This window comes from Epinephelus fuscoguttatus, linkage group LG24 (assembly GCF_011397635.1).
Source record: "Epinephelus fuscoguttatus linkage group LG24, E.fuscoguttatus.final_Chr_v1".
Taxonomy (NCBI): domain Eukaryota; kingdom Metazoa; phylum Chordata; class Actinopteri; order Perciformes; family Serranidae; genus Epinephelus; species Epinephelus fuscoguttatus.
In genome coordinates, this window is record NC_064775.1 from 16,412,954 (window position 1) to 16,422,712 (window position 9,759).

Below are 9,759 nucleotides of genomic sequence, written 5' to 3' on the forward strand. Positions count from 1 at the left end.
ATTGCTCCTGATAGTGGTCGTGGCGTGCTAAGTTATACAGCGTCCAGCAAATGGCACTGCCTGTTGTGTCGTGACCTGTGGACAAGGTAGGAGAGTTTGATTCTTTAAATTCTCAAAGCTACATTAATGTTCTGAATGTTGTATGCAGACCCTTTAACCTGTCTCACCTGCGAACATGAAGGTGTTGGCCTCAGCCTGTATCTCCTCATCTGTCAGGCCTCGTCCATTCTCATCCTGCAATTATATAGAATTACATCGTCTTTTATCCTGTAAAGCAATTAAACTGTCTTTTTGTCTACATCTTGTGTTTTTCAGTCCTATTTGTTCTTCTCTCCTACCTTTGCCAGCAGTATGATGTCCACGAAATCCTTCTTTCTTTGTGGTGCTGTGGAGAAATCTGTCTCTGTGTTCTTCTGTTGGCTGATCAGGGCTCGTCGCTTCTGGACCACCTCCCTGGTAAACCTGCAAACAAGTTTTACCCAAACATAGAATAGAGTAGACAACAGGAAATTGTTACTATAGAACAGGAATATCATAAGATAAAAATGTATCATCAGACTTAAAAGGTTCTGTATTGTTTGTGCTACTATGTTACATAAAGGTCAGAAGGTCACACCTGTGCACAATGCTTAAGGCCCTTTTGAACTGTTTTCCCTGCTGTGTTCTCCAGTAAATCCAGTCCCAGTGGTGCAAAATCTTTTGCCGACGATCTATTACCAGGTCACTCAGCTCCACTATGGCTGACACGTACTCACTGGTTGACCTGGAGAGAGAAATAATAATAATAATTTTAAAAAAAAAAAAATAGAGGATCAAGAGAAGAATATATTTGTGGAACATATTTAAATGTGTGTCCTCACCTCTGACAGTTGCTGTTGTAGCTAAATGCACATTTCAGCAAACTGTCCAGAGTCATCAGAGTAATGTGGTCAAACATCTCTATATTAGTTGTGCCCTTTGCCACCAGGTGGCGCCACTTCTCCTGAAAGACAGAAAAGATACAAGAGCTCAATTTATTTGTCATATGAAGTCATACAAAGTACAGCTCCAGTGAAACCCAATCCCTTCAGCTAAATCAATTTGTGCCTTGCAATTTAGACCCCTTTTGCCTATGATCTATTTGCACAACATGATTTTGCCGAGTAGGACATGTTCCTGGGTCAATAATGCAATTAACCAATCACAGCCCTCTCACATCATCAATGGTCTGTTCTTGTGCTTCTTTCCAAATTCCTTTGTGCTTCTTAAAAGCTAAGCTAGTTATCCAAATTTAAGTTAGTACAATTAAACAAAATCATCTGTAACACTGAACAAAAACTTTATAAGCTACTGCAGAGTTAGCGAATCAGCTTGTTAACTAGGTAAGCCATGCTAATGAGTAAGCTTGCCAATAGGATAGAATATTCTGATATATATGTAGGACCATCACTGCCATGTTGACCCTGGATAATCTGTTTGTTGATCCAGAACATCATCATCATCTTTATCCTGCATAATTTGTTTGATCCAGGGACATCATTGCCACGTTGATCCTGGACTACTTGTTGTGTTGATCTTGACCATCATAGGCTGCTATGTTGATGTTGACATGAACAAATTATCCAGAGTTAGCGTGATGATGATGGTCCTGGATAAACCTAACTAAATCTATCAAGGATCAACATCTTGCTTGCTTATTAGCATAGGCTACCTACTTAGCAACTTGCTAGCCCTTTAGTAGCTTAAAAGGTTTTTGTTTAATGTTACTGAGGATTTTTGTTTAACTGTTCAAACGTCAATTTGGAAACCTTAGCTCTGAAGAAGCAAAAAGGAATTGTGAAAGAAGCCCAAGAGCAGCACACTGATGATGTAAGGAGGGCTGTGATTGGTTGACTGCAATGTTGGTCCAGGAACGCCATATTGGATTTTGATCCAGGAGCATGTCCTACTAGGCAAAATCACATCCTATACATAGATTAAGCTACCCAGCAGTATATAAAGTCATTGAGATAAAATCCACCTTTGCCAGCTGCAACATTAAAGTGATGAACACATTAATGATACTAATGACACTTTAAGTTTATTTCGACATTAATACTTGTAAATTTTTACCTAAGTAAGACTGTGGATGCAGGACATGTATTTTATAAATGACAGCAGTTGTTTGCATGTATCTGTACACTACTGTGTGTCTTACGTGCATAGTGTTAGTTGAGGTGTTAAACCTGGCGACGTAGCTCTTCAGAATATCAAAATGAAAAGCTGGGGTCAGCAGCCGTCTCTTGCGAGACCACACCTCCCCGTCGCTTAGCAACAGGCTCTGTCCTGGGACACAAGACAGAGAAGGTTTGACCGTGGAGTGTAATCAGTACTTGCTACACAGTACACACACAGTGACTGCAATCACAGTCATTTGACTTTACTGTTGCTAATTCAGCAACATGAGCTATTTGACTCACCAAGCCACGGACGCAGATGGCCATAGATGAGTTCATCTTTCACAGTAATGCTCGCTGGGTTGAGGGAAGGAGTGAGGATGTAATGGAGAGAGAAAAGAACAATACAAATGAAGCTTTAGTTGCCATGGCACTTTCATTGGTGTGGAAAAAGGTTTACAGTGATTATACGCTACCAGGTGCCGTTAGTAGAGGTTTGATGTAGTCGGGGTGAAAGAGTCTGACCAGGTGATAGAAAGGGCCGATGAACCAGCTGCAACAGTGTGTGTATATTTGCACCAAGTCATCCACATGCAGGAGACCTTCCTCTGTGCACTGCATCTGAGCCACAAATGAATATTAAATTAAACTAAACAATAGACAGAAGTTTAATTGAACTCTGTCTTTTTAAATTAAAGAAACAAGTGAGTTTTGGTTTGTTTGCTGAATTACACAAAGAGGAAATTTCACAACACTAGGCACATGTTGTATCACACTGAGAAAGCTACAGTTACATTTCCAGATTCTCATTTCAGCAATTACCAAGTATTACAATAATGACACAGCATTTAAAGGAAACAGATGAGGTGAATGTTATTACAAATAAGGCTATAAATGCATGTGAGCAGGTGTGTTTTACCATATTGGTTGGTGTATCCTACCTTGCCCAGGTGGCCTAAAAGCCAGGAGCTTGCATGTGGCTTCCTGAAGCAGGACAGCCTGTGTGTGTACCAGGCGTGTCGTGCCAGCAGCCTCAGCATCCAGACTGCAACCACAGCTCCCAGTCCTGCACAGGCCACAAGCAGGACCTGACAGAGGCCCGTCCAGCTGAGGACATGAGAGATGACACCCCAGAGGAGAGACATCCTGGGACAGAGACAGAGAGGGATGAGTATCCAGAGGTTGCTTGATACTTACCCTCTTCTGACAGCGGCTGTGTTCACAATGAGAAGTTACTAATGTGGAAACATGCAGAAAGTGTTCCTCACAGTTATTTCAACAGGGATAACTGCTGTAACCACTGTGAGAGACAACACTTCCTTTGTCTGCTACACTAACCACTAACTGTATCATGCTGATGAAGACAAAAGCATTGTTAATCATAGAAATGTCATTTTTCTTACAAGAATTTGTAATATGGATCAAATAAAGTTGTTGGAAAAGAAAAGCAGCCCTCTAGAAACCATGTTTCTCCTTCTTGCTGAAAAATGTTATTAATTTAGTTTATATTATAAGAATAATACCCAGTTTTCTCTTATTAGTATCTTGATTGCTGTCAAAGTTGTTGACATTATGTTGATCTAGGCACTCTTCACTGAAAAAACGAGAAAACACAAAGACATAGACTGCGACTACAACCTTTGCTCTGATGGGAGTAATTGAAACGTCAGTGTTTATATAGTTATATAGTTTGTATAGTTATATAGTGGATTTATCAGCTTTTGTACATCAAGATTAATTTCTGCAATGGCCAAATATTTCTTATTTCCTGTCTACGAATTTAATTAAACGACTTCTCTTTACTGGAGAGTAAGGTTTTACGAGGAGCTCCTGAAGGCCACACTGATTGGCACCGGATGCACGTGAGCAGACAAACAGGCTCCGACTAAACACCAAAGTTACACTAGTTTGGAAATCTTTTTCCAAACCGTTTTTGGACTCCTGCAGGCAGCCTGAAATAAAAAAAAAAAACAGGCGACACTGTCCGTGTTTCCAGTTGTACTGTCAATACCTGTCAGTTTCAGGTGAGTTTTCATCAAACATTTGTGTCCTAACGGTGAGAGGGAAAACGCGACACAGCTAGCTTACTTTAATTAGCTAACGTTACGTAGGCGCCATGTTTACTGTAGTTCAATTAGTCTATTAATTATGAAATATTTACACAACGACGGAAAATTATGTGAAAAAATGAGTTATTTGCTTGTTTTCTCCGATACCAAAGACACTCATGTTGTAAAGGTATAAAATAGAAAAAAAACTGCCAGTGTTTTTTTTTTTTAATTGATTAGCAGTCCTCGAAAATTGTCTCGTTATTTTTTTCAGTGGATCCTTCGACTAATTTTAGCACTAAAGATGAATAGAGTGCTTATACCTCTTCAGACTGCTATTTATCAATATATAATTTATTATGTTTAGACACTTGTAAAAGAATATCCCAATAAGCCTGAACAAGTAGTACTAATTATTTTTCATCAGTGGTCCCATCGCCACATCCCTGTCAGGACCTTTCATACTGCAACAGCTTACACATCTAAATATTAAATTATTGTTATTTTTTAATTATTATTCTATTATAATTCATTTCTCCTTTACTTTTTTTAATCATTAATATTTTTTGAACTTTTTGCTTTTTTTAAGACATAAACAGTGTCACAGAGTGTTAATAAATAATAAAAAAAAAAAACACATTAACCAACCTCTTGACCTCGGATGATTTCCCTCATATAGGTCAGCTAATGTTAATGCTAATTAATTTCTCCTTTACCAAGCTGTTATATTTTTGTTCTTTCAAAAATGTATTGTCAATATTTTTATTACTATTTTTTTAATCATACACATACACACATGGGTGCAATATTTAACAGATTACACCAAATGTAAGTGCTACTGCAAGATATTTTTAGTATTGTTATGACTGTCATTGGTGGCTTTTTATGTTCTGTGTCAACCTGTGTATATCACCTTGTTTTCTTTGTCCGTACTTGGATTATAAGTGCTATATCGTAGGCAATTTGACTTGTTAGTTTCTTTAGAAAATGTTTTTTACTTGTAAGCTGCATTTTTAAGCAGAAATATCAAGTTTCTGATTCACATTCTTCTGTTTGCATGTTTCTGGTTTACAGCTTGAAATGAATGAGAGTGCAGAAGGGCACAACAGGTGTGCCAACGTAAACGGATCTCTTCTTGCCTCCAGCTCCCCTCTTACGTCTGTCAGCCACAGCTCCACCCAAACATGGCTGCCAGTTGAATCACCTCTGCAGCCTCCATGGATGAATGGTCATCAGATGAGGCAGGACCAGGACACTCAGGACCATTATGTTGACATGCAGCCCAGTCCTCAGTCCCATTTCTATGAGGAACTCTACTGTGCTGGCTGGACCTCCAACACTCTGGTCCCTCTGGCCAGCGCTCTCCTGACCTCCCCTGGGCCACAGGTTGATGTGCTGAAACAAGGTTATCTGGGGAAGCAGGAGTGGAAACAGAGAAAATATTTTGTCCTGAGAGCAGGAAGTCACACCGGGCTGAGCCGTCTCGAATGGTACAAGAGCCAGGAGACATTCACAGCGATGGAGAAGTCTACTGGTAAAGCTGCGCTGTTTGGATCAAGCAAGCAAGGGTTAGTAAAAGTAACTTCAACAACTTAAAGGTTTTAAAGTGTTTTCACATCAATGCATGCCACCAGCCAAATGCGCATGCCTTATGTTATCAGTCTTTGTCCTCTTTTATACACCCAAGTAACTTTTTTGAGATCCTGAATACATTCATAGCTTCACCTAATTGATTGGAATACTACTGTTACTACTACTTTTGAGTTACCCTTGACCCCAACCTCCTATCAGTCCTACAAGGTAGTTTTTAAGCGTACAAATAAATCTTAAGATCCCGCCAGCTGCAGCTTACTCTAAAGCAGTGGCCATTGGCTTTACTATTTTGGCGAATGGCTGTCTATAAGGTAACGAAAACATTTAAAATGGTGTTAAATTAAATCCTTCCCCACAGGGTGATTTACCTGAGGTGCTGCCTCAGTGTGAGCCGGACTGGCAGTTCCAGGAAAGGCCACACGGTGGCGCTATATGTCAAGGATCAGACCATGGTGCTAGTGGCAGAGGACCAGCAGGAGCAAGAAGAGTGGTACCTGGCTCTTAAGAAACTGATGGAGGAGGAGCAGAGGGATGAAGAGCATGGAGGGTTATATGGAGATGATGACGGGTACTGCACTCTGCCCCCTGCTGCTTTCTTCAAAGAGGTCAGACCAGACTTTTATTGGGTTTTTTTTCTTGCCTTACAAAAGTCGACATACACAAAAAAAGTCGACCCTGTCTTGTCATACTGCAAGAATATTGTTATCACAAAAATACCCTGAATTATCATGATATTACTTTAGGGCCATATCACCCACCCCTACTACTGCCTGTTTCTCTTCTCAAATATTTTCAGAAACATATTTTAGTGTACTGAAAGTTTGTGATCCGGCCTCCAGTTAAAAACATTCAAGCCAAAACCAGTCACCGCCCACCGGCTGGATGATGATGTTGGTGCTGTGCAGTATTACTGTTAGTCAGTAAAATTCTGTAACCTTGAATGATTCTTTTCTCGCTGTGACATAGCATCTGGTGTTTCCCATGTTTTCCCCCAAGTTACAGCAAAGAGGGAAAAGGGGATATTACGCCACTGTGGAAATGTTACATATGATATCTTCAAGTATCACTAGCTCTTTATTGGATAAATATCTCTGTCTGATCTTCACCTGTTCCCTTCACCTTCGTCTAAGGTGTGGCCTGTCACGGTGAAGCCCAGAAGTCTGGGCTATTCCAAGTCCCTGGCGGGGGAGAGCCGGCTCTGCCTCACAGCTACGTCTCTCATCTTGGTCAGAGTGGCAGCATTCTGTGCTTTGCCATCGGTTACAATACCTTTGCTAAGTGTTCGGCGCTTTGGCCACTTGGATGGTTTGTTCTTTTTGGAGCTTGGCAGGTCAGCACCAAACGGTCCTGGAGAGATCTGGATGGAAGCAAGAGATCAAGGTAATTCAGAATAAAAAAATGTGCTTATTAAATTAATTTCTGCCTTACCATAGGGCAGTGACCCCTCATCCTTATGTCTGCTCTGTACAGGAAACACAGCAGTAGCTCAGCACATTCATGAAGTGGTTCGTGAGACAATCAGGGCACAGCGAGTGCTTCCTAACTTCAGCTGGTCACCCACCTCCAGCCACAATCAGCTTCAAACCCTTCTGGCTTCAAAAGGCTGCAGACCCAAATACAGAGACAAGCAGGTGAATGTGAGACCGCTTGGTTCTCGCCTGGCCCCCCGAAACCCTGAAATCCAGACAAGTCCAACTAAACATCAGGGAGATCCTTTCAAACCACACAAAGCAGAGCCTGAACCCTCTCTGAGCTCCACCTCACACCTCAGCCCAGTCAGATCCTGTCACAGCTACATGGCTGAGACCGGCAGCTACATGAAGATGAAGATGGACCGTCATCTCCCAGTGAATAAGCTCCCAGCTGTGGTGACAGGGGACTTCCGCAGTGCTGGGATGGAGGCCTGCAAGCCAGGTGAGGAAGGGCCAGAGTACATGATGATGTCGCCACTGGTGAGCCACAACTCGTCTGTGCTGTCTCAGGATGAATATGTGGTCATGGCGAGCCCACAGAAACACAACAAGCCAGCTTACCCTTTCCTTTGCACGTCATTCAGTAGGTAGGTGTAACCTGGAGACAAAATTACTGTCAATTCTCAAATAGGCTGCAGAGACAACAAGGCCTTTATTTGAGACTTTATTTCTAATGTCCTCTGTTTGAATGCACTTTTAAAATACAACTTTTTGTCCTCGGCAGCTCCACTTCTGACAGTGACTCTCCTCTGCAGCTGCCACATCACCAGACCAGTGAACACCGTCAGCCACACTGGCTGGCGACCTCAGTCCAAACTCCAAAAGCAGATGCTGGCCAATCACAGATGAGCACCAGCTGCTATACCCAACCACAGGAAGATGTCTGGCAGGTGCAGACGTCAGCCGAGCAGAGACAACTCCCAGCACAGACCGGGGCCACTTCGTCTCCTGTGAGGAGTATTGATGGATCTGGCGTGGTGACTCCATTTGTCCCACGTGCACCAGGCTACACCAGGGCAGTCCAGGCTAGTCTGCACTCCGGTACAGGCAGCACCAGTCGACTCCAAGCTGCGTCAGATCAATCTGTGAGAAGAAACCGGCTGTGTTTGTTTCTGCCTTCTTGTCTGCAAACTAAGCACAGATCCTGAGTGTTTGTTGAGATATTACATCTGGTGCAGCAGGGCACAAAAATTAAAACTTGATGAAAGAGTTATTGAATCAAGTAATTCAGTGTGACTGGATCACTTGCATGTTGCCCACTTGTTATGGCAGTGCTCATGCACAGAGACACTGGGGCTTTAAAGGTTCGATTGAATATTACAGTATATGTTTGAGAAAAAGACAATGTTAGTGTCTGTGAATGCACTCAGTGTTTGACCTCAGTTTTCCTCTTTTTGTCAATGCTTTTTTTGTTCTCTTTTGGAGTGGATTAATGAAGCTTTGGGTTTTGCACAGCACTTGAAGATGCTCCACTGTTACATGAAAGAATTCAAAGAATAAAGTTCCATGAATGCACATTTTTCTCTCGCCTTCTATTGACAATATTCATGAGTTCACACAGCTTCTTTACTATATATTTTTTTTACATACTATACTATATTTTTTGACATACTTTACTATATTTTTTGACATACTGTGCTATTTTTTTTTACATACTATACTACGATATAATCTTTTGATATGCTTAAGGCAAGGCAAGTTTATTTGTAGAGCACAATTCGTACACAAAGTAATTCAAAGTGCTTTACAGAACAAGAAAATGCATTAAAATCACAATACAAAATAAAAACAATCATAAAATGAACTTTAAAAGAGAAGAGTGCAGATAAGATCCTTTCAGTCACATGCACAGTGAAATAGAGCTGTTTTGAGCCTAGATTTGAACATTGTCAGAGTAGAGGCCTGTCTCACATCTTCAGAAAGACTGTTCCAGATTTTAGCTGCATAAAACTGGAATCCTGATTCCCCATGTTTAGTCCTGACTCTGGGCACCAGCAGGAGGCCGGTCCCTGAGGTCCTCAGAGTCCGAGATGGTTCATATGGCACTAACATGTCAGAGATGTACTTTGGTGCTAGGCCGTGGAGAGACTTGTACACAAGCAGAGCTGCTTTAAAATCTATTCTCTGAGCCACAGGAAGCCAGTGTAGAGACCTGAGCACAGGACTAATGTGCTCGTACTTCCTGGTTCTGGTCAGGACCCGAGCAGCAGCATTCTGGATGTACTGCAGCTGTCTTACGGCCCGTTTGGAGAGGCCAGTGAGCAGGCCGTTACAGTAGTCTAACCTACTAGAGACAAATGCATGGATAAGTCTCTCCAAGTCAGGTTTAGTCCATTATTACCCTAAGATTTCTAACCTGATTTGTAGGTTTTAGAGAGAGAGACTGGAGGTGACTGCTGACACTTTCTCTTTGTTTCTGTGGACCAAATACGATGACTTCAGTCTTGTCTGAATTTAGCTGGAGAAAGTTGTTTTGCATCCACACACTGGGACCAGGATTGACCCTTGGGG

At 41.8% G+C, this 9,759-nt stretch overlaps 2 protein-coding genes across 2 annotated transcripts in view; one reads left to right on the forward strand and one right to left on the reverse strand.

Annotated features, from left to right (window-relative positions):
- LOC125884730 (cytochrome P450 4F3) overlaps positions 1-3,935 on the reverse strand; it is an 8,525-nt gene extending 4,590 nt beyond the window's left edge. The window contains exons 1-9 of the mRNA XM_049569871.1: positions 3,077-3,935; positions 2,612-2,756; positions 2,439-2,492; positions 2,177-2,304; positions 861-982; positions 617-763; positions 339-462; positions 168-234; positions 1-75 (exon numbers count right to left, since the gene is read on the reverse strand). The exon at positions 1-75 is cut by the window's left edge and continues 55 nt beyond it. Of these exons, the coding sequence (XP_049425828.1) occupies positions 1-75; positions 168-234; positions 339-462; positions 617-763; positions 861-982; positions 2,177-2,304; positions 2,439-2,492; positions 2,612-2,756; positions 3,077-3,280 (1,066 nt within the window). The 5' untranslated portion in view covers positions 3,281-3,935. The remainder of the gene's footprint in view (positions 76-167; positions 235-338; positions 463-616; positions 764-860; positions 983-2,176; positions 2,305-2,438; positions 2,493-2,611; positions 2,757-3,076) is intronic.
- A 28-nt stretch (positions 3,936-3,963) lies between these two features.
- On the forward strand, positions 3,964-8,755 carry LOC125884728 (uncharacterized). The gene is made up of 6 exons (XM_049569867.1): positions 3,964-4,159; positions 5,258-5,751; positions 6,135-6,381; positions 6,907-7,156; positions 7,247-7,835; positions 7,973-8,755. The coding sequence occupies exons 2-6, from the start codon at positions 5,264-5,266 to the stop codon at positions 8,394-8,396; spliced, it is 1,998 nt and encodes a 665-aa protein (XP_049425824.1). The 5' UTR covers positions 3,964-4,159; positions 5,258-5,263; the 3' UTR covers positions 8,397-8,755.
- The last annotated feature ends 1,004 nt before the right edge of the window (positions 8,756-9,759 follow it).

Coding starts and splice junctions, on each gene's coding strand:
- LOC125884728 (XM_049569867.1), top strand. CDS start 5,264: ATGAATGAGAGTGCAGAAGGGCACAACAGGTGTGCCAACGTAAACGGA. Junction 5,752..6,134: donor TTTGGATCAAGCAAGCAAGG/GTTAGTAAAAGT, acceptor CCTTCCCCACAG/GGTGATTTACCTGAGGTGCT. Junction 6,382..6,906: donor CTGCTGCTTTCTTCAAAGAG/GTCAGACCAGAC, acceptor CCTTCGTCTAAG/GTGTGGCCTGTCACGGTGAA.